The 24,706-nt window shown below is 45.0% G+C and overlaps 2 protein-coding genes across 2 annotated transcripts in view; one reads left to right on the plus strand and one right to left on the minus strand.

Moving 5' to 3' along the window:
• Window positions 1-630: 630 nt before the first annotated feature.
• POGLUT2 (protein O-glucosyltransferase 2) lies at window positions 631-16,450 on the minus strand. The gene is made up of 10 exons (XM_045481627.1): window positions 15,910-16,450; window positions 13,830-14,035; window positions 13,502-13,707; window positions 12,661-12,738; window positions 8,885-9,057; window positions 8,540-8,777; window positions 5,610-5,819; window positions 4,835-4,924; window positions 2,839-2,946; window positions 631-863 (listed from the first exon to the last, which is right to left on the minus strand). The coding sequence occupies exons 1-10, from the start codon at window positions 16,089-16,091 to the stop codon at window positions 846-848; spliced, it is 1,509 nt and encodes a 502-aa protein (XP_045337583.1). The 5' UTR covers window positions 16,092-16,450; the 3' UTR covers window positions 631-845.
• Window positions 16,451-17,776: 1,326 nt separating this feature from the next.
• Window positions 17,777-24,706, plus strand: part of LOC123599589 (DNA excision repair protein ERCC-5) — an 80,017-nt gene continuing 73,087 nt past the window's right edge. Inside the window, exons 1-2 of the mRNA XM_045481611.1 lie at window positions 17,777-18,228; window positions 23,255-23,851. Of these exons, the coding sequence (XP_045337567.1) occupies window positions 23,374-23,851 (478 nt within the window). The 5' untranslated portion in view covers window positions 17,777-18,228; window positions 23,255-23,373. The remainder of the gene's footprint in view (window positions 18,229-23,254; window positions 23,852-24,706) is intronic.

Raw genomic sequence — 24,706 nt, forward strand, 5'->3', positions numbered from 1 at the left:
TTAGGCTTTGTAGCCTGTTTTTAATTCTCTTAATCACATTTCAGTGATTTTTGGTATTCACCAATTCGATATTCATTGAGTTTTTCTAGTTGTGGGCAACCTTTTAGATGATGTGGAAGATCATGGTCTCTGCAGTCAAATCTCTGCTTAAAGTCTGGTAATGATGAGATCACTAACACAGTCAGGTAACTACAGTGGTTCAAGTATGCAGATGGGGAGATTTGGAGGAGTGATTTCAGAGATGTGCACCAGATGGTCACTGAGCCAGAAGAGAGTCATGGCACTCCAGACCAAGAGAAAAAATAACCAGGGAAGGTAAGAAACAAGGAACTGACAGAACAGTCCAGCTGGTTTTGCTGGACTGTAAGATGCATACTGGGAAGTGGCAAGAAACTGGATTGCAGATGCAGGCCTTATTAGGTGTATTTTTTGGAATTATGTTTGGTCACGGTGGATGAAATGTCCAAAGTAACAGTGGCATGCAGACAGAAGTCACTGCTTTGTCATATAAAACATGCGTGCACGTAGGTGGTGGCTGCTGTGATGCTCGACACGGAGGCCAGGGCCCAGACTCCCTCTGTGTACTGCTCCACGGTCCAAACACAGCTAATAATTAGCACAACACAGGTCTTTAAAATAAAAGTGGTTTTATTATAAAATTCTAAAACTGTGCTTTAAAGGATGGTCACAGGAATACTGCATAAGAAGAAGAAACATATGTTCATAATCCAATCACATAGCAGACTTTATATTGTCCACAGAATCAATATTTAAAAAACATTCCTCTATGTCAGTTAAAAAGAGCCTTCAGAGCACCATTATTTGAAGGGAAGGTATTTTGCACATCAGAGTTCATCTTTGGTCTGCAATTAAGAAGCAAAATATTTAGTGCCATCAAGAAGTCTTATACGCATCAAGATAACTTACATTAGTCTATTAATTATTTTCCCCTAAAGGTGGAAGCAGTGAAAAAGGCAAGTGGGCGCTAAAGGTTTGTAGGGCCTGGGACTATGCTCGGAATCCCTCCTGGGGAAAGTCACATTGTATTTTATCAGACTGCTGATGGGGAACACAAACATGTAAGTGTTTGCATTACCTAAAGGGCTTTGTGTTATGTATCTTATCAGTGAAGGGCTACAGCAGACAAGGAGGAGGAAATTAAGAAACCTCTAAATCCACTGGTCAGTGTTGGCACTCCCCAGCATCACTCAGACAAAGATAAAAAATAAAAAAAACAGGACTGGAGAAAGGAAGCCACCCAGTTTCATTTGGAGCCAACAGAAGTGTTGTGATACCAAATCACAAATTTCATGAGCGGGTACATTTCAATTCTGGAAAATTTTTAAAATATTTTATTTTTTAAGCATTTAATTTATTTTTTAAGTAATCTCTACACCCAATGTGGGGTCAATCCAAGATCAAGAGTTGCAACCTCTGCTAACTGAGCCAGGCAGGTGCCCCGAAGTCTAGCAAGTTTTTTTTTTTTTTTTTTTTGGTCAATGGCTTTTGACTAATTTCATGAACTTCCAGCACTGACAAGTGTTAACACTGATGAAGAACCGTTTCTGGGTGGGGGTGAGGGGGTTGGTTAGTTACTTAGTGGCAAATCTGCACTCCAAACAAAAAACCAAAATAACCAAAACTGATTTGTAGCACCTGCTGTTGTCATGGTGACTCTCCCCCACCAGGCAGATTCCAAGGTACCAGAAATTAACTAGTGTGCAAAATTCCTAATATGTAACAGACAGTGAGCTTATATAAACTGATTCTATCATACCACTGGATAGTGGTCACTTAATTCATTTCAAACCCCCTGTGAGTCAGGCATGATAACTGCCAAATCTGCCGTCTCATTTTTGGTCACACTATCACAGTTTTGAGTTTGTTCTTTTAGAGACATGATGACATTGCTTAAAATAATGTCAAGCCAATATACTACATATGTACATATTTATGTAATATATATGTATACATAGAGTGTAGAGATATACACTAGAATTTTATATAGTATATATTCATTCAAACAAAAAGCATTACAATCAAAACAACCCTCCCCTGCCACATCATGTCTTTACACACAACCAGGCACACAATCTGGTGATGGAGACTAGTTCTTGGTCCTAGCCTTGCTATAATCCAGCTGGGTGGTTATGAGCTAAATTCTCTTTAGGCTTCGTTTTTATAACTGTAAGATGAAGGCATTTCCTGGGTGACCCCTAAGGTCCCTTTTTTTTTTTTTTTTTAATTTTTAAAAAATATTTTAGTAGGCTCTGTGCTCAACATGGGCCTCAAACTCACAACCCCAAGATGAAGAGTCGCACACTCCACTGACTGAGCCAGCCAGGCGCCCCCCTAAAAGGTCCTTTTAGCCTTACAAGTCTGTGTAAATCTACCATTTGTTAATGAAATCAGTATATATTGGTGGTATGAACAGAGATTGCTCTTAAATGCATAATCTGGTAATATATGAATAATCACGGTCATATATTTTTCATCTCTAAACTGAGATGATGAGTTTTGCCAAAGCCATCTCCCGTGACACATGTGAAAACACTTTTAAAATTATAAACATCTATTCAAAGGCCATGTGAATTCTCACGTTAAAAAAAGGCTCCCTCCACTTTGCTGGGGGCTCCTGGACTTCTCCCCTACCTGCATCTCAGTGCCCTTTCTCTGGCCATGTTGTTCCCACGGCATCTGCCCCTCCTCTGGTAGACTGAAGGGCAGGCAGGCCCCCAGAGAAGCTCAAATAGTGGCTGCCCGAGTGAAGGACTGAAGGGACAGATGACGACTTGGAACAAGACTAGTTCTTGCTCTGCCACTGCTGGTTCGGGTTACCTGTTTCCTATGGCACGTGCAAGGAAAGAGGTCATCTTCAGTCTGTGCTTCTACCCTCTGCATGCCCTCTCGGATTTGGGGCTCACTCACTTGCAAATTGGCATATTCCTGTGGAAGCAACAAGTCAGAAGTGTGCCTTTTGTAACTCAGAGCATATCCACCAAATCAGATACAGGAATTTGCTAGGATATGGTCCTTTTAATTCATATGTGTCAAGTTGTGAGAAGCAAAATTCATCATACTCCCCTTAAGCCCCCAATAACAGAGTTTCTGAGAGGTGGCTGTCCTTTGGACACCGGCTGCTGATTGCTACTGCACCTCTCCTTATTCTATCCTTCATTTATTTATTTTTAATGTATTTATTTATTTATTTTTTTTGAGAGAGAGACAACCCTGTGTGTGTGTGGGGGGGGAGGGTGGGAGGGGCAGAGAGAAGGGGAGGAGCAGAGGAGGGGCGGGGCAGAGAATCCAAAGCGAGCTCTGTGCGGACAGCAGAGAGCCCCCATCACTCAGGGCTCAAACTCACAAACTCACAAATTGAGATCATGACCTGAGCCAAAGTCAGATGCTTAACTGAGCCACCCAGGTGCCCCCATCATTTATATGACTTGTACGGTTCTGGTTTTGCCAGCTTCTGCCTTGAAGTGAAAATAATTGTGCACACGGTCTGCCCTAGACTGGGAATTTGAGGCTAGAACGTATTTCCACCATGGCTTGCACAGCTCGGCCACCACCTTGATCTATCATCCGCCTGCTGTGTGTTAGGCTCTGGGCCAGGTGATGATGCTCTAGGAAATGTAATCCGAATGAGTGAGCACAAGCCTGTGGACCTTGAGGAATTCAGACAGTAAATCTTCCACTTCACCCTCTCCGTCCCTTCACCAGCCCCTGGGAAGGTTAGAAAGAGGGAGGAGCCAGTGCAGACCAGAAACAGATCAACTGTTCTGGAGTGGAGTCTAAGATTTGGGGCTCAATACCTGCAATTTTGAGATGAAAAAAAAATCTTAATTTAGATCTAGTAGTATCATTAGGAAATTACTTGTTACTACTGCATTTTTTATTTTTTTATCTTTAATTTTTTTTAACTACTGCATTTTTTCTATTTTATTTTTTATTATCTTTAATTTTTTTAACTACTGCATTTTTAAAATTTTTCATTATCTTTAATTTTTTTTAACTACTGCCTTTTTTAAAGTTTTTAGTATCTTTAATTTTTTTAACTACTGCATTTTTTATTTTCTTATTTTTTATTAGCTTTAATTTTTTTAACTACTGCATTTTTTAAAAATACCCTTTTAAGTTGTCAGATATACTTTGATTATAATCCCTAAATGCTTAGGCCCATGAAAACAGTTTCTAAGAGAAGCCATGGCTCATATGGAGTCAGCAGTACAGGTCAGAAGACACTGGGCACTGTTTAGACAAAGAAATGGTAAAGCAGCGACAAGATTGTACAAAGAGCAGGTGCGCCTGGGTGGCTCAGTCGCTTAAGCTGGTAAGCCTCCGACTTTGGCTCAGGTCACGATCTCACAATTTGTGGGTTTGAGCCGCACGTCAGGCTCTGTGCTGACAGCTCAGAGCCTGGACTCTGCTTCTGATTCTGTGTCTCCCTCTCTCTCTGGCACCCCCCCCCCCCACTCACACTCTCCTCTCTCAAAAATAAATACTAAAAAAAATTTAAAAAAAAGATTGTACAAAGAGAAAATACAGATCCATGCACAATAACTTGGCAGGATCAGAGGCCAATTTCTTAACCACACAATACAGAGTGCTAACATAAATACTTTCCCCATAATGTTGTAGCATTCTTGTCTAGCTAATGTCGGGTTTGTACTATTTTCTTTATGATTTCATGTTGGTCCCTGGTTTTTGCCCACAGAGAAGTGTATGTATCTCTTTATATTAATATACTTTTAGAAACTATTACGTGAAATGTTATTTGCTCTTAACATGCACAACTGCAAATAGTATGTCTGTTTTCTTAGAAAATACTGACCTGGAAAAGTTTAAAATAATAACAGAATATGTCATTGCCCATGAGATTATTTCTTGCAAATTCCTGTCCTGCTTTTGCTATCTTCTTTGCCTGTGGGAACAATGACAACACAAAGTCCCTTAATGAAACATGTTTTTTTCCCGTGCACACATATGCAAACTGATCTTCAGGGTACATGTATCCTGGGACAAGGGCAGGAAAAATCTTTGAAGGTAGTGTTATGTGGTAAAGGGAACATTTAACAACAGTACGTTCAAATTAAAGGGAGGTTTTTTTTTAGAGTTGAAAGTTTGAGGAATCATACTGGACCTTCTAGAATGAAGCCTCTCTTGCAGAGAGAAGGCACACATTAAATGAGGTAACAATGACTTTGTAAAGTAAATGCAAAACAAAGCTTAACTGCCTTAACAATTCTCAGCAATTTGCCTGAAGTTTACTTCATGCAATCCTGCAGGAACTTTTTCTTCCTGCCCATTTGAACATTTTCATATTGTTAGTAAAGGGGAGGCAGTGCCTGAGACTCTGATCAACCTGACCGAAAAAAGAGAGAGCATCCTCAAGGCCAACCTCTAGCTTTTTATCTCAAGTGCAGAGTGGACAGTTAATCCAGACCCCATGCCGGAGTTCACCCTGAGGGGGACAGATGTGCTACCCCGGGGGGAGGGCGGCTTCCCATTGACAGGGAAGGGTGTATGGCTCAGCATCCGGGATGCTCTTCGGGCACAAGACGTTGAAAACGAGCCCGTGACGGTGGGGCAGGAGAGACTGACCTTACCTCTTCGTCATGATCTTTTGCCCATTTAAGTTTTTCCAGGAGATCGCTCAGGTTGCTTTTCACTGGAATGTAGTGCTTCCATGGCTGCAGCTCATTGTAAAAGTGCTCGTAGTAGATGGAGTCCTGCTTCAGCACAACACTGTCACCGACGAGGAGGTACGGAAGGCGATACGCTGCGACAGTGCCATCAACGTTTATTTGGTACTTGTGCTGAAAAACAGAAGAGAAGCCTCCATCACACTTCCCTTCTCCACTCTCTTTTTTTTTTTTCTTTTTTCAACGTTTATTTATTTTTGGGACAGAGAGAGACAGAGCATGAACGGGGGAGGGGCGAGAGAGAGGGAGACACAGAATCGGAAACAGGCTCCAGGCTCTGAGGCATCAGCCCAGAGCCCGATGCGGGGCTCGAAGTCACGGACCGCGAGATCGTGACCTGGCTGAAGTCGGTCGCTTAACGGACTGCGCCACCCAGGCGCCCCCCTTCTCCATTCTCTTTACTCCCTCCTCTTTCCGCACGTGAAGGCTCATCATTGGCAGACACGAACTGGCCAGATTTTGCCCTCTGCCTTGGCCATGGAGTAAGTGCTATCATATTGACACCTGGCCTAGAGCTAAAGGCTTATTGTGATGCTCTCCCAAATTTCACAAGGGGGCCACAAGTCTAACATTAGAGCAGACAATACAATACTAAGACTGCTGTCCAAAGGCCACAACCTAGGAAAGATAGGCTTATCGTGATTTTGTAATCCCTCTAATACTTCACTGATCACGTATGAGCACCTAAGCATGGTAGCCTATGCCATATTAACCGTACCTTTTAATTTTTTTAAGAGAGAGAGAGTGGGGGAGGGGCAGAGAGAGAGAGAGAGAGAGAGAGAGAGAGAGATAGAGAGAGAGAGAGAGAGAATATCCCAAGCAGGCTCCACTCAGTGTGGAGTCTTATGCGGGGCTCGATCACACAACTGTGAGATCATAACCTGAGTAGAAATCAAGAATCAGACGCTTCACTGACTGAGCCACCCAGGTGCCCCAACCATACCTTTTAAACGTCAGATGGCCACACACAAGTCTTGAGAAAATTAACAAGCGTAGATGCAAGAGCAGCTATGAATACAAATATGCCTAGAGCCATGGTAACAATTACTCTCTAGCTGTAGCAAGTGCAAAGGCCTGGCACAACACCCACTGATGAGGGATGGCTGGCAACCTCTCTTTCTTTCACAAGTCTTTGTGAAATGCATACGGAGGAAGTGATGACAATTCAACTTACGGCCTTATTTACGACTTCCTGCTGCCATGGAACCTATCCAAAGAAAACCTGGCCACAGGTGCAGACAGAGCTGACGAATCACTTACTTTCCCACATTCCGAGGACAGGTGAGTACCTTTTGTCCACCTTTCATTCCATGACATGGGTCTTTAAAAACCACTTAGTGGGGGCGCCTGGGTGGCGCAGTCGGTTAAGCGTCCGACTTCAGCCAGGTCACGATCTCGCGGTCCGTGAGTTCGAGCCCCGCGTCGGGCTCTGGGATGATGGCTCAGAGCCTGGAGCCTGTTTCCGATTCTGTGTCTCCCTCTCTCTCTGCCCCTCCCCCGTTCATGCTCTGTCTCTCTCTGTCCCCAAAAAAATAAAATAAACGTTGAAAAAAAACCCACTTAGTGGCTTGGGGGCGCCTGGGGGGCTCAGTTGGTTGAGCGTCTGACTCTTGACTTCGGCTCAGGTCATGATCTCGTGGTTTGTGGGTTTGAGCCCTGTGTTAGCTGTGTTCACAGCGTGGAGCCTGCTTGGGATTCTCTCTCCCTGCCCCCCCTCTCTGCCCCTACCCCGCTTGCTCTCTCTTTCTCAAAATAAATAAACTTAAAAAAAAAACACTTAGTGGTTTAGAGAATAGGGCAGCGTCCCACTGCCTAGAAGAAGGAGTTAGAAAAAAGATCCCTCCACAGGAAAAAAGAGCAGTCCACATTTTAGACACAGAAAGGTCTCCCTAATCTCCAGGATTCCCAGGCAGATCATTTGCATGGGTTTCAAGACACTTCCCCATCAGAAAGTCTGATGTGAGATACTTGGTTTATCTCTTCTTTATTTTTTTATTTATTTTTTTTTTTTTTAAATTTTTTTTTTTTCGACATTTTATTTATTTTTGGGACAGAGAGAGACAGAGCATGAACGGGGGAGGGGCAGAGAGAGAGAGGGAGACACAGAACCAGAAACAGGCTCCAGGCTCTGAGCCATCAGCCCAGAGCCTGACGCGGGGCTCGAACTCACGGTCCGCGAGATCGTGACCTGGCTGAAGTCGGACGCTTAACCGACTGCGCCACCCAGGCGCCCCGGTTTATCTCTTCTTTAGACTGTTACGATGCTCTGGGGAGAATTTGTAAAATCACATACATGTATTTATTAATAAGAAAGGATTTGGAGCTGAAATGTGCTTACCTCGAGGGTGAGTTGGGGAAAAAATTCTAGCCCTACCCAGGCCCAAAGCTTCCTTGATGCATATATTTTTAAAATTTATGTATTTATTTTGAAAGAGAGTGAAGGAGAGAGAGAAAGAGAGAGAGAGAGCGAGCAGGGGAGGGGCGGAGAGAGAAAGGAAGAGAGAATCCCAAGCAGGCCCTGTACTGTCAGCACAGAGCCCCATTTGGGGCTTGAACTCACAAACCGTGAGATCATGACCTGAGCCAAAACCAAGAGTCAGATGCTTAACCACCTGAGCCACCCAGGCCCCCTCCCTTGATGCATGTTTAATGTCAGGTCTGGGTACCTTGTACCCCTCACGCTGACAAAGTGGTCCCCAGGGCCTCATGCCTTGATGTTCGCTAAATTTTGTGCTCACCTCTTTCACCCCCTAGAATTTATAGGCCTCAGTTTCCTTCCCCCAAATGAAGACATTTGGAAAAACAGAAAGGATTGGACACAACTGATGTCATACCTTGAAGAAATCAAAAAATGAAATGTGTTTCACGATAGGACCATATAGACTTTCATCATGTTTAAAGAAGAAGAAGTTGGTGAAGGCAGCGTCTATAAGTTCTGGGTGTTTCCTGCTGAGCTTAACCAGTTCCAGTCTCTCTTTGCGACTGTCTCGCCCTCTCCAGACAGCGGTGGAGTTCTTGCTTTCCCAGGGAGGACCTGTGTTAGCTTGCACAGACATCATATCCAGACTTACTCTGGAAGACAAAAAGTGCAACAGATTTTCCTCCCAAACCGTCACATTGCAAAGCCTGCTGGGAAAGAACTCACCAAGGCTCTGGGTCATCTTAGACCCATCTCTCACCGGCCCATGGTTTCTAGAACAGAGTCAGTCAGGTCGTAGGTAGGCATCACGATATCCTTGGAATCTGTGGAGCCACACCAGGAAAAGATTGGATGGATGTGCGAGGTGGATTTCTTTTTTTCCAAAGGCCAGTCTCCCAGATTAACGAAAAACTCCACATCTGGCATCTTCACCTGGAAAAAGAAAGTGAAGAGCTTATTTACATTGGTTGCAGTGGATAAGAGCATCCATGGATCCGTGTGTTGGGAAAGGCAGCCTCGTGCAGGCAGTCTTTGCAGCCCCTGCTTGGTCACAGAAGAACGGGAAGAACGGGTCTCGGGTCTGGAACACTTCTTTACCAAGAAATGGAGCCCTCACAGTCTGGGCTGCACTCACCTCCTTGTGAGGGAATGTGCTTCATGTTCTGCTGAAGTGCCCCGGCCCTCAGGCTGCCCCCAGCTCCCTGTGCTTGAGACCCCACAGGGAGCGGTCAGGGAGCTAGGCTGCGACACGAACTGAGGTGCACACAGCCATAGTGCAGGAACCGCCACCCAGCAAGGGAGGGGATGTCATTCCCTCTCTGCAAGGAAGCACTACACCCTCTGCCCCGTGGTGTGCACGCTGTCCTGTTCTCCGCCACCTCGAATCCTGCACTGGTTCCTTCCTCGGTGGCATTTCTTTGCCTTTTCACTTTGCCTGCATTCCTGTAATGTTCTATCCTGCAGCACAGCCAGACCACCCGGGGAGCAGGGAAACACGACACAAATGAGAAATCCTACCAGATGAAAGGCCAGCTTTACAAGCTTCAGGTAATGATAATTAGGCCAATTTGAATAGTGAGTGATTTTTCACAATACTGTGTATCTCAGTATACTAGATTTCCTTTCTGTGGTGCCTCCACAGTGGCCAATAGGCTTGCTTCAAAAAGGCATGAAGGGCACCTGCATGGCTCAGTTGGGTAAGCGTCCCACTCTTGATGTCAGCTCAGGTCATGATCTGACGGTGGTGAGATCGAGCCCCAGCCCTGCGTTGGGCTTCGGGCTGGGCATGGAGCCTGCTTAAGATTCTGTCTCCCTCTGACCCTCTCCCCCACTCGTGCTCTTTCTCTCTCTCTCAAATTAAAAAAACAAACACCAAAAAAACATTCTCTCTTGCCCTTCCCCTCCTTGCATGTACTTTCCTTCTCTCTCTTTCTCTCTTTCAAAAGAAAAGGGGGGGGGCATGAAATGACAAAGGTAATCTCGGTTTTAATGCTGCCAAGAGACTCTATGATGATCAAAGAGAGAAAGAATTACTGGAAAACAATTAGAACACAAAAAATTACAAAAAAGAACTTGGGACTCTACCCTTCATTCCTGGTTAATGAGCCAGACGTTCCCATTTAAAAAATACACCCCAGGTAGGTAGGTGGTGGGACCAGACTCTAAACTCTGGAAGCCGGACACAAAAGCTGGCACTAATGATTTCTAAGCTAGGCTGCTTCTACCAACAAGTGGCACAGACATGTTCAAAGATCCTGGTTTTATATCAAGCCACAGGTAAATGTTTGGGGTAAACATCGATATATGTGTGTATGTGTATGTGTATGTGTATGTGTATGTGTGTGTGTGTGTGTGTGTGTGTATATATATATATATATTTTTTTTTTTTTTTTTTTGGAGACAGAGAAATAGAGAGTGCAAGCCTGTGATTGGGACAGGGGCAGAGGGAGAGACAGAATCCCAAGCAGGCTACACACTCAGCTGAAAGCCTGACATGGGGCTGGATCTCACGACCCTGAGATCATGACCTGAGCTGAAATCAAGAGTCAGATACTTAACTGACTGAGCCAGCCAGGCACTCCAATACCTACTTTTTAGGCAAGAACTGTTGTGGTCAGTCTGAGAAGCATCTTGAAAAGTTGGGAGTCCTGAAGGGCAGTCTTTTTTTACATTCTTTCTCAACATTGTTCTGTAATATTTTCATGTTCTTTTTTTTTAAATTTATTAAAAAAATTTTATTCTCAAGTTAGTTAACTTAGTGTAGTTTGGCTTTAGGAGTAGAACCTAGTGATTCATCTCTTATATACAACACCCAGTGCTCATCCCAACAAGTGCCCTCCTTAATGCCCATCACCCAATTACCCCACCGCTATCAACCCTCAGTTTGTTCTCTGTATTTAAGAGTCTCTTATGGTTTGCCTCCCTCTCTGTGTCTTGTGTCTTATTTTTCTTTCCCTTCCACTGTGATCTTAAGTTTCTCAAATTCCACATATGAATGAAATCACATATCTGTCTTTCTCTAAAGGACTTATTTCGCTTAGCATAATACCCTCCAGTTCTATCCACATTGTTGCAAATGGCAAGATTACATTCTTTTTCAATGCTGAGTAATATTCCGTTATATATATATGTGTGTGTGTGTGTGTGTATGTATATATATATTTTCCAGAGTGGCTGCACCAGTTTGCATTCATGAGTTTGCATTCATAGCAGTGCACGAGGGTTCCCCTTTCTCCACATCCTTGCCAACATCTGTTGTTGCCTGAACTGTTAATTTTAGCCATTCTGACTGGTGTGAGGTAGTATCTCATTGTGGTTTTGATTTCCTGATGATGAGTGATGTTAAGCATCTTTTCATGTGTCTGTTGGCCATCTGGATAAGTCTTCTTTGGAAAAGTGTCTGTTCATGGCTTCTGCCCATTTCTTCACTGGATAATTTTTTTTTTGGGGGGTGGGCAGGGTATTGAGTTTGGTAAGATCTTTATAGATTTTGGATACTAACCCTTTATCTTGTATGTCATTTACAAATATCTGAAGGGCAGTCTTACTTTTCCATGGATTGATACACGTGCAAGGAAAACTTGATAGCACCCCAATGTCTTAGCTTAAAGGAGGCAGAACATGTAGCCACCTATGTTCAGGATGAACTCACTATAAATGCTATGCAATTCTGAGAAGATACTATGATTTCCCATGAGTAATTCAATCAAGATGTAGACACAGATTATCTAATAAATTGTTATTAAGCAACTGGTAACAAATGTGTGTAGAGCTTTTCGTATCGGCCATTTTACTATCACGGTCAGGTTCTCCACCAGAACCCTGCTGAAAGCTCATTATACCAAGGAACAGGATTCAACAGACGATGTCTTCTTTGGGCTCAAAGTAGGTTGAGTATTAAGCCAACTTTATTTTAAGACATTTTCCCTTCAAAAGTATTGTTATCGATCGAATTCTGTCCCCTACAAAAGATAAGCAAAAGTCCCAAACCCCAGTATCTCAGAAACACCTTTTTTGGAAATAGGGTTGTTGCAGTTATAATTAGTTAAGCTGAGGTCATACTGGAGTAGGGTGGGCCCTGATTCAATATGACTGGTGTCCTTAGAAGAGAGAGACACACAGGGAAGGCCGTGCGATGATGGGGCAGAGGCTGGAGTGATGTGGCTGCAAACCAAGGAGCGCCAAGGATGGCCGGCACGCCACGAGAAGCAGGGGGAGGAAGGAAGGGTCCTCCCCTACAGCTCTCAGGAGGGTTGGGGTGGGGGCAAGGCCCTGCTGACACCTTGCTCTCAGACTTGTAACCTCCAGAACTGCGAGAGAACAAAAATTTCTGCTGTTTTACGTCTCCAAGCTCGCAGTACTTTGTGACGGCAACAGTAGGAAATGAATGCAGGTATTCTCCAGGACATAAAGCTTCAGAATAGTATTTTAATAAGGTTCCAGGATAGAGTACCACTGAAGCTGTTATTTTTAAAAATTATATTGTAAAACCTGGGCTGAAAGTGTCTTTACCTGAGAGGAAAAAAAAATACTTACTTTTCTAGTCAGAGAAAGTAGTATGGCATCCATGAAAATTCTAAAGCCTACATGTTCACCGTGAGTCTTGATGTAAACCTAAAAGAGAAATGAGCATTTATTACGTTAATCTAACAGGACTGGCAGACTTCAATGAGGTAAAGTGTATCACAATGATCTTTAGAATGATTTAAAACATTTTTTTTACTATTTATTTATTTTTGAGAGAGACAGAACGTGAGTTGGGGAGGATCAGAGAGAGAGGGAGACACAGAATCTGAAGCAGACTCCAGGCTCAGAGCTGTCAGCACAGAGCCCGACATGGGGCTCAAACTCACGAATTGTGAGATCGTGACCTGAGCCGAAGTTGGACACTTAACCGACTGAGCCACCCAGGCACCCCAGAATTATGTTTTAAAAATATTTTATTTTATTTTTTAAAGTTTATTTATTTATTTTCAGAGAGAGAGAGAGAGAGAGCGAGCAGGGGAGGGACAGAGGGAGAGGGAGACCGAGAATTCCAAGCAGGCTCTGAACTGGCAACACGGAGCCTGATGTGGGGCTTGAACTCACAAACTGTGAGATCATTCTGTGAGCTGAAACTAAGAGTTCGACACTTAACCAACTGAGCCACCCAAGTGCCCCTTAAAGATTTTTATTTCTAAGTAATCTCTACACCCAACATGGGGTTCAAATCCACAACCCCCGGATCAAGAGTCACACGCTCCACCAACTGAGCCAGCCAGCTCCTCATTGAATGATACGTAATAAAACTCAGTAGCTACTTAGAGCCAAAAGGTCAAAGGAAAACAAGACAAAATAAAAAAAGTCACCAAGTCAAACAAGCAAACCTTAATTGTACCTTGTTGTCCTTCAAGGTATAATGACACAAGCTTTGTCTTTGTCCAAATCTTTTTGGGATTTCTGCTGCAATCTTTTCTGGATCGACCGTAGGAAAATGTGCCAGATCTTTCTGAATCTGAGTTATGGTCTCTGGGCAGTTCATCTCCTGCAACCAGGCTGCACTATCTTCCAAAGGACAATCACAGTTTTCATGGTAAACTGGCCCTGATTACACACAAGTAACAAAATATCACCGTAACAATTTCACTCACCATTCAAAACACGTAACAAATATCCATTATATGGCTTCATTAACACTGTTGTTGTAAAATTATGTTCCAAATTACCTTTTAAAATATATGGAGATTTGGCAACATGTTGACCTTGGAATTTAACTTCTACCTTCAGGTTTTGGTAGCTTGCATACATTCTGTATCTTACTATGAAGGACCCATCCTTCCGGTCTAAAACCTGGACTCCAACTCTAGTGAACTGCTCTTCTGGTGCTGAGATTTTAATCTGGAACACCTTTTCACCTGGAGAAGATGTGAACCTGTCGCGGGAAGAACAGTAAGATATAAAGATTATTTTAAGGCACAAATGCACAAAGATTCTGCTCTCCAGTCTGTCAGCCTTACTCTTTTTCTCAAACTCTCCCCCTAACATATATGCTTGCTGCCTCTCTCATATGCTTGTAGTGCCAGAATGAATGTGATGGATCAGAGATTTAAGAAAAAGAAGAGGATGGCAGAAGGCCACAATAACATAAACATTTCATTAGGAAATTTCAAGGGAATATGTAAAGGCTACATATTCATGTAAACATAGAACCCACTTATGCATTCCACATATAAACATATTCTTGGGGTGCCTGGGTGGCTCAGTAGGTTGAGTGTTTGACTCTTGTTTCCAGCTCAGGTCATGGTCCCAAGGGTGTGGGATCAAGCCCCGCGTTGGGTTCTGTGCTGAGCGTGGAGCCCGCTGAATATTCTCTCTCTCCCTAAAACAAAACCAAAAACCAAAACACACACACACACACACACACACACACACACACACACACAAACCCTCTTGTCCATCTACTATTTATTTCATGCATCTGGAAATTTGTGGTCAAATGGTGCCTGTAAAGATAACGACCTTTTGAAAAATCTCTTTCAATGATTCTTTCTTTTTCTTTTTTTTTCTTCCCTCTCTCTCTCTCTTCCTTTCTTTCTTAGAGAGAGGGTGCATGTGGGCAAGGGGCAGAGAGAGAGAGAGAGAGAGAGAGAGAGAGAGAGAGAGAGAGAGAGAATCCCAAGCAGGTTCCACACTGTCAGCATAGAGCCTTTGGTGGGCCGAACCCATGAACCCCGTGAGTTCATGACCTGAGCTGAAACTAAGAGGCCCGTGGTCAAGCGACTGAGCCACCCAGGCTCCCCTAAAAGTTTTTTTTAAGTGAGTGTTCCCGCTATTAAGATTGTTAAAATGGTATTTAGTTTCCCCAATTGTTATACCCAAGTGACACAATTGATAACTTTTTTTTTTTTTTTCTGCTTTGGAAAACTTCTTGAAAGTTTTTCTTGGAGTACCCAAGATGTTTTTTTTCCCCTTACAAAATATATGTGGTCAGCATCCTCGAATAACAAAAAGACAATCATTTCACAGAAGTATGTGAATTCTAATTTATTTTATTTTTATTTTAGGGAGAGACAGAGCATTTTATTTATTTCTATTTATATTTTAGGGAGAGGGGCAGAGGGAAGGAGAGAGAGAATCGTAAGCAGGCTCCATATTGAGTGTGGAGCCGGACTCCAGGCTTGATCCCAGGACCCTGAGATCTTGACCTCAGCAGAAAGCTCTCCTGACTGAACTGAGCCACCCAAGTGCCCCAGAAGTATGTGAATTTTATAACGTTTTAAATTATCATCTTAATGGTTGAATTCAATGGAATGCAATAATGTTTGTTACAAACACACAGGAGACTCACACTGATACTTTCCCTGTTAACTGTAAAGTTTCAAATAGTGTTTCATTTTTCTCTGTGTTTCAAAACTCGCTCACCTGCAGAAGTCTACCTGAAAGCAGAGGGCAGCACCAGAGAGGGATGAACCAACCGACTTTTTCATAGCTGGGTGTGTACATTCCTTACAACAGCTTAAGCAAAAGTAGGTAGAAACACAACTTCCAGCAAAGTGCAGAGGTTTTGTCTCCCCTGTCAGAATATCTAGGAGAAGAGGGAATCCGGAAACATTTCTAAAGCTACAGGGAAAAATTGATTGGGATGGGGAAAGACTGTTACAACCGCATGTGGATAGCATCCAAATATCCTGGAATTTAAACCGCTGTGGAAAAATCTTGGGTGGATAAAAAAAAAAAAAAAAAAAAAAAGGGAGGAACGGTCCATTTTCACTGCATTCCAAAATAGGGAGCCGTTTCTGGACTTACTTATTTCCTGATGTATCCACCGCCTGAATGTAGAAATAGCGAGCGGGAAGCACGACAGCTGCCTTCAGCCCGGGTCCCCATACTTCGCTCTTCTCCGGACTCAGTCGCTTCTCTCCGCCGGTCTCGGCAAGTGCTGGCACTGTCCCCAGAAAGAAGCAGTAAAGCAGCAAAATGCTAAACATTTACAAGACCGACTCTCGAAATGATCCACGGATAAATGAAGTGGAAGAAGTGGACGGGACCAGCGGCGGCTTGGGCAGGGGCACGTTGGCCGATCGCAGCAGGAAACACGACTCCAAAAAGGTGTCGCTTGCTGGGCTGGGCAGGCGCGCGGGTCTCCTCTCTCCCCCAGGACAGTCACAGGCGGATCGCTGGCTGGTCCGGCTGAAGGATGCCACCCGTTCCAAACACGCTGCTCCTCTTTCTCCCAACAATGATAAACTTGCGTTGCTCTTACAACTGGAGCATCCTTGGGGGCAAATCGGTCTCAGGCTCCAGCCCAAGGTGCAGGGCGAGGGGATTGGCCCGCGTGTCGCCGGGCTGAGTAAGGCCCTCTCCAAGTGGATGGCGCGGTGGCGTCCGTGCTCCATGGCTTCCTGGGACATGTAGTTCGCGATAGGACTAGCGGAAATCCTGCCAGGTTTTACCTACTCTCACTCGTTTATTTACTTTGCGGTCACCGCTTACATACAAGGTGCCCAACAGAGGGGCATGCGGGGGCACAGCTAAGAGTAAAGAAAAAAAAATTGTCACCATACCCTCCGCACGTGCAGAGGGCAGGTATTATAAAACACGATGAAAGGAAGGTGTTGTCAATGATATCTGACAACCGGTCGCCGGGCACAGCCGTCCAGGGCGCTGTCCCCGCGCGCTCCAATGGGACGAGAGACGCCAGCCCCAGGGTAACTGGAGGCACGTCGCGGGCAGCGCGCGGGAAGCTGTGATCCGGGTCCGGTGCCGGCTCTGCGGCGGCCGCAGCGACTCGACCCCGCCGGACAGGCCGAGAGGTACCCGGGGCTGTGGGCCGGGCGGAGGTGGCTGCGGGCTGCTGTGCGCCCAGCGCGCGGGGCCATCCGCCCGGCACTTGCGCGCCGCGGGAAGGGCCTGCTGCTGCCCGCCTGTCCTGGGCGCCGCCTGTGGCCGCCTGGGTTGCCGGGGGCCGTGGGCTCCCTGGAGCCCCGTGGCCGTCCGAGCGGTGGCCACTGCATCCGTGCCCGTCCTCCCCCTGGGAAAAAGTGGGGTGAAGAGCTGGGCCGCAACATGGGGGGAGTGTTAGGGAGATGAGGGGCGAGTGCTCTCGGGAACAAAGCCCGATTTGGAGATGTCCGCGTGGATACCGGTGGCTCCTGCCTGGCGCGGGTGTCCACGCCACGCCGGGCAGGGCCTGGCCGGGAGCGCGCCGTGGCCGTCCCTTCTTCCCCGCACGTCTGCCCCTTGGCCGGGGGCGGGGGGAGGGGGGTCACCAGGAGGGGTCACGGAGCTCCGGGATCGGACCCAGAGCCTCCAGCTCTCCCTCTCACTTCCCTCTCGGGACCTCTGCCAGCTGCCCGGAAAACCCAGACCCGCCGGGGGGCTCCGCGGGCAAAAGCTGGCCTGGGTGGACGTCCAGGTGGGGCTTGTCTGTTTTTTTAATTTTTTGCAATTGTCTTGAGTATCGATTTCAACTGGTGCATTCAGAGCTCAAATAGGCGACTCTCTCCTGGCCCGGGGGCAGTAACTGACGCGTCCCACCCGCCCTGGAGCGTCGAGAGTCCGGCACCTCCCGCGGCCCCGGGCGGGTTGGAGGCGATCACCCCGCGGGCGTCCGCAGCGCTCCCCCTAGCGGCGGACTCCGGCTTCCGGCCCAGGCGGGAGGCGGGCGGAGCTGCCCGGAGGCCTCGCTGCGGGGCCCGGGGCTGGGGGGCTGGGTCCCGGAGAGCGCGCGCGGGCAGGGGCGGCCGCCGGAGGGGCGCCGGCTGGGAGCGCAGCCTGGCTCCTCCCCTCGCCCGGCGCCGCCTCCTCACACACCGGCTCGGCGTGGCGGGGACCGGCCTGCGAGACTGTCGCTTGGGTCCCGGCGGCCTCTGAGCCTGGCGGCGCCGCGAGCTTCGCAGAACAGGGAGGTGGGAGCTCCGCTCGCTTGCCCCGGGAGCCTGGGCTGCACCCCGCCGGGAGGACCCGGCATCCTTCGTAGGCCCGCGGCCGCAGCCCGGGAAGGGACTCGGATCTGAGCCCGGCAAGGGGCCTGGTGCGCGTGTGGAGGACACCGGGGAGGAGGACCGAGACCTGACCCGCTGGGGCTTAGCGCGTCTGGCCCAGCTCGTGGGCGCCTTTTCCACCGTTAGTAAGTCACTTCTATGCTATTACCTTTCACTGGCCTTCCGTATGGAATACAGATAATAGTTGTCACATGGGGAGGCTTGCTGAAGAGACTTCTGAAGGTCTTTCGTTCCCTAAGCCAACTTGATACTTTAAAATACGGATTGGAAATATAACCCGAAAAGAATGTAGCCTAGGCGATGGATACTGACCTTACAAACGGAGCGTTTATTTGACAGAACAGTTCGTTCTAGTGACTTCTAAAAATCGTTACTTTACAGGTGCATTTTATAAAATTTTGTTCACTCACAGTTAAACAGTATTTCTGTTGCCTGTGCCATGATGGTTGAGAACATCATTAAATTGAGCCTTAGGTCCTTAGACATTCTTAGTAAAATCGTAATAGAGCATCTCCTCTCTTACCTGGATTAGGAAACATCATTCTCACAGACGACACCCAGGGAGGAGGAAAAAGAGGCTGTTTAGCCTAATGTCCAGCCCCTGATTCGTAAAGCCTCTCCTAATAAATCTTCCTGGAATCTACTAGGCTCCTAATCCAGGGCTTAAAATAATGCCTGGCATGATGTAGGCACTTACAAGTTAAGTCTTTGTTGATGAAACTTTTAAAAAATGCTCTTCCCTGGGGATAGCCCTGGTAAGACTTGTTAAGGAAAGGTACTGAGTATGCACAGGGTGACCTCGCCTGGTTTGGTGAGCAAAGAAAGAATCCCCAGAAAGTGACATGGAAGGATATGAGCAATAAATGGGGATTAACCAAATACTGGAGGGTGAGTAGGAGCAGAACGCATCCAGAGATTGGAAAGTTGGAAGGAGGAAGGGGCTCTGAGAGAGGGATGGGGCTAAGGAGATCCATCCTGGGGCCAGGCAAGGAGTTGGCTTTTTGTTCTAAGAGCGGAAGGTTTTAGGCAGGGGAGTTACGTGAGCATATATATGTGTCCAAGCTTTATTTTCTAATAACTCTGCACAGGTCAGGTTAGAAATATCATCCCGGAGGTGGGGTGGTGCTACGAGTGGGGATAGACTTGGGAATGGTTTACCAAAATAGGAACAAAACGAGATATGAGGTGTGACAAAACCAGAGAAGCTACAGGCTATTTAGTGGAGGGACAACTGCACCTTTGTCCCTCAGTGTTTCCTGAGGCCATAATTACAACATTATACAGTGATTGCTGTCTCTAATGATTCTGTTATCAGTAATAACTTGTGCTCAGTTCACTGGTAGGAAAGCCTGAGGACGCGATAATAATAGATAATACTAACATCAGTTAGCTTCAGGGGCTCACACTGACATGGGGAGAACATTCCCCAGATCTGACAGATATTAAGGGAAGAAAATAAACATCAACAGCGTTTGGGTCATGGGAGTTGGATGATTTTCATTTTCTTTGTGTCATATCTTGGTATTTTGTAGTAGTTTTCTCTGTCATTTGTTTTACTTCTGTGATAAAAATCTAGAAACATTACACAATTTTTCAAAGAGAAATTTCCATAAACGATGCTTCAAAGGAGAACGTTTTCATACCGGTATTGGCTTTTATTGACAATTGATATAAATTATGCCCTTATGTGGATGATCTTCACTTTTTTTTTTTTTTTTGTAGAAGTGCAACCAAAGAGATCATGCTTGTTGAGTGACCATTATTTAAAAGCAAACAAACCCAAAACGCAAAGAAAACCAGACTATTAAACTTTTTGTTAATTAAGTGCTATGTTCTTTCTTGTCTTTAGCTTCCAGAAAGTTCAACCCTACATTTTTTTAAAGAAAAAGTTTATTTATTTATTTATTTAGAGAGAGAGAGAGAGCACACACAAGAGAGAGAGCACAAGCAGGAGAGGGGTAGAGAGAGGGGGAGAGAGAATTGTTAGCACAGAGTCTGATGTGGGGCTTCATCTCGTAAACTGTGAGATCATGACCTGAGCAGAAATCAAGAGTCAAGAGTCAGATGCTTAACCATCTGAGCCACCCAAGCTACCCTCAGCCCTACCTTTTGTGCTTAAATGCACTAATTTCCTTTTGCCTATGTTTTTGATAAGAATATTCTCTATATGTTCCAAATGAGCATTCTTCATAACATCCCCACGCTACAGAGAGCTGGTCCCGTGGGCACACTTCTATTAAATCTGAGGAAGGAAGCTGTGACAAAGTAGAAACTAAGCTTGAGATGAAGAGACAAGGGCAGTGCCTGGAGCATTTCTGTCCCCACCACTCCCTCTGATGGACTCCAACACCCTTGGGTCACTACCCCTTACTTACCAGGGCCCTATGCACCCTACCACAACCCACCCATACAGCCCCAACGCCACAAATAATACCTACCTCCATCCACCACGCTGGCTCTCAGAGAAAGGCACCAGGACAACAGATCAGTAGAAAGTGCTTTGTTAGGTCATCTGCTAAGAATCAGAGAAATCGACTCCTCAGAAAAGCCCAGTGTGGTCTGTACAACCTCAGATACAAGCTTCTCTTTGCATCTTCCTCCAACATCACCATGACACCAGGAGATGAGGAAGAAAGAGAAGGCTTAAAGCTTTCTGTGAAGAGATCCACTGCTAGCACTCCCAGGATTTCTTGAAAACAAGAGAAGTTTCCCAAATGATACTGTTGGGGGTTCCATCTTTGGTGGGGAGGTTCCAGCCAAACCGACTTTTCTGCGAATAACTGTAAACTGCACCAATTCCAAAAAACTCACTCCCCAAAGGTTTGAATGGAAGGAAAGCATTCCTGGGGTGCCTGGGTGGCTCAGTGGGTTAAGTGTCCTACTCTAGTCAGCTGTGCTGACAGCTCAGAGCCTGGAGGCTGCTTTGGATCTTCTCCCCCCCTCTCTCCCCCCCCCCCACTTGTTCTCTTTCTCTCTCTCTCTCTCTCTCTCTCTCTCTCTCTCTCAAAAATAAGTAAACATTAAAAAAGAAAAAAGGAAAGCATTCCTTAAAAATAAAGGGAATGGAATCTCTTGTAGGATATGTGGAGTCCTTCTTGTAATGAACTCTGTTACCTTAAATTACATGTAGGACATGTGTTACCTTTACTAGTTTCTGCTCACAGGTTTATTTAAAAAAAAAATTTTTTTTTAATGTTTATTTATTTTTGAGACAGGGAGAGACAGAGCATGAACGGGGGAGGGTCAGGGAGAGAGGGAGACACAGAATCTGAAACAGGCTCCAGGCTCCGAGCTGTCAGCACAGCGCCCAACACGGGGCTCAAACTCACGGACCATGAGATCATGACCTGAGCCGAAGTCGACGCTTAACCGACTGAGCCACCCAGGCGCGCCTCTGCTCACAGATTTAGAGGGACCACGGCTCTTGTGGCAATCCTTCTTCTGTTATTTCTTATTGCCTTAGAGGTTTCTGTCATTCAATATTTGTATGAGGGGTTTTATATAACCATTTTCTGTAACCTAAGAAAATTATTCTCACTTCTAATTTTTTAAAAATAAGCGAATGGGCAGAGATATTGACTAGTGAACATCAGACTGGTTACCTGGGGCGGGCTGTGTCTCTTGATTACTTTTCTATCACTAGATCCCTGTGGGGTGGGCACACTCAGAACTGGCACCTGCACCCTGTGCCCTCCTGTACCACCTGTGCTGGTCTGACTCATCAAGGTCCTGTAAATCTTCGACTTCCTCAAATGCCCTTGGTTGCTATTTAAACTGTTCTGTTTTCTTCCCCAAAGGAACTGGTGTAGACTTGAAAATGAGTTTTTCCTGAGACTGACCAGAAGTTAGTGACTACTAACTATAATTGTGGTGATGGATGCACAGCTTTATTGGGATATAATTCACACGTCATACAATTTACCTGTTTCAAATGTCCAGTTCAGTAGCTTTTAGTATATTCATAATGTTGTGGATTCATCACCTCAATCAATTATAGAATAGTTTCATTATTACAAAAAGAAACCCCATCATCCCCAACCTCCTCCTCCCTCCCAGCTGTAGGTAACCCACTAATCTAATTTCTGTCACTAGAGATTTGCCTATTCTGAACATTTCATATAAATGGAATCATACACTGTCTGCTCCTTTGTGACTGGCTTCATTCATTTAGCATAATGCTTTCAAGGGCCATCTGTGTTGTAGCATGGGTCAGTATTTCATTTATTTTTATTGCCCAATAATATTCTGTAGCATGGATAAACTACATTTTATTTATCTTACTTACCCATTCATCAATTGATGGATATTTGGGTTGTTTCTCCTTTTTGGCTATGATAAATAATGTTGCTACGAACATTTGTGTGGACATATGTGTTCATTTCTCGTAGCTATATACCTAGGAGTGAAATTGCTTGATCATATGGTCACTCTGTAAGTGTTTGAGGAACTGTTTTCCAAAGTAACTAGACCATTCTGCATTTCCATCAGATGTGTTTGAGGGTTCCAGTTCCACCACATCCTCAACAATCCTTATCGCCTATCTTTTTCATTAGAGCCATCCTGCTGGGTTGACATAGTGTCTTATTGTGGTTTTGATTTGCATTTCCAAGATGGCTAATGATGCTGAACATCATTTCGTTGTGTTTATTGACCATTTCTACACTGTCTTTGGAGAAGTGACTATTCAGATATTTTGCCTATTAAAAAAATTTTTTTTTAATGTTTTTATTTATCTTTGAGAGAAAGAGAGAAACAGAGCCTGCGTGGGGTGGGCAGAGAGAGAGGGAGATATAGAATCTGAAGCAGGCTCCAGGCTCTGAGCTGTCAGCATGGACCCTGATGTGGGGCTCGAGCTCACGAACCATGAGATCATGACCTGAGCTGAAGTCAGATGTTTAACTGACTGAGCCATCCAGGCGCCCCTAGATATTTTGCCCATTTTTAATTGAGTTGTTTGTATTTTTTTATTATTCTAAAGCATTATTGTAAAATCATTTTTTAATAAAGCAGATGGAGGGTGACTCTCGGTGTTTAGTAGTTGTAAAATATTCATTGAATGAACCCATGTGAAACATTTGATATATTTGTTAGTCTTTTGTAGTGTCTAGCGGATTGTTGATGTTTCTTTCTCCTCCCTCTTTTCTTAGGATCCCATTTTGCAGCTCCCAAGTTTCTGTAGGATGCTCTAAACGATTGTCACAGTTGGTTTTCAAGTAGCAGAGAGAGTTGCAACTTCTCCTTAACAGAACTTTTATAGTTGCATTCAATGCCTAACGTTGCAGAAGCAGAAAGGGCAAATGATTCTGGAAATGGTGAGCACAAATCCGAGAGAAAGTCTCCTGAAGAGAATCTACATGGTGCTGTACAGTCTTTCTGCACTCGTGCCTCGGGGGCACCCTTGGGCCCCAAAGGAGATGGTCATTATCCGTGGAGCTGTCCAGTGACCCATACTCGGGAGAAAATTTATGCCATCTGTTCAGACTATGCCTTTCTCAACCAGGCAACCTCAATCTATAAACCTCCAAATTCAACCCGCTCTTCTTGTCTTCCTGATAGTACCTCTTTATCTGCGGGAAATAACCCATCAAGATACATTGGCATCCCAACTAGTACATCAGAGATCATCTACAATGAAGAAAATAGCTTGGACAACTTATCCAATAGCCTGGGCAAGCTACCTCTCGCATGGGAAATTGATAAGTCTGAATTTGATGGGGTGACCACAAATTTGAAACACAAATCAGGTAAGGAAGGAGGCGTGAATTTCCCATGTGAAAATAGTAAGAAAACAATGTATCTTGTTTAAGCTTGCCATTAAGCATGGTTTCCTTTTTCATACTGCTATACAAGGAACATTGCTATCATGTCTATCACTGTAGTTAAGAAATAACTTTGGGCAGAGGACATTTAGTTCATTAATGGCTTGCCACTGGAAACTGCACACATAACTTAGCATTTTGAGAGCTTTGAAAAATCTAAGAATGCTGTAAAATACCGGTATTGCAGATAAGTATACAGTGGCTTAGAAATGGTTAATGAGGTGGTTAGAATAACATACCACTATTTTTTAGTTTTGCAGAGACATGAATTCATCTTTCCCAACTAAACGTTTAGTTTTTTCCTCTGTATAGCTGTGGCTTTTTCCTTTTAAAATTGAGCACCCAGCAGGGTCTCCAGGTACCACTGACTAGGTTGTGTACTGCACAATTTAAGAGGGCGCTATTCACCCAGGGTGCAATACAAAGCCTTCGCAATTGCAGGGTGGTGGCCCTGTGGCAGACACTACTGCTTTTCACTTCTTTCTTTTGAACTCGCAGTAATACAGGATTTTTATGTGGTGGGTACTCTTATTTTATAGGTAAAGAGATTGAGGCTCAGAGAGGTTGAGTTGCTTGTGGAAAGACGATAGCTAGGAGGAGGTGGAGGTGGGATTTGTATTTTACTTCTAGGCTTCTTTTTGTAAAACCTCCATACTTCTTGTTCGTTTGTCAGCTTGACTTGTTTCCCAGAATGTCATGTAAATTTGTATTCTCAGCGTGTCAGGGGGGTTTCACCTTGTGTCTATATTTACAGGTGATTGGTCTGTAATTTTTTTGTAA

Source organism: Leopardus geoffroyi, chromosome A1 (assembly GCF_018350155.1).
Source record: "Leopardus geoffroyi isolate Oge1 chromosome A1, O.geoffroyi_Oge1_pat1.0, whole genome shotgun sequence".
Taxonomy (NCBI): domain Eukaryota; kingdom Metazoa; phylum Chordata; class Mammalia; order Carnivora; family Felidae; genus Leopardus; species Leopardus geoffroyi.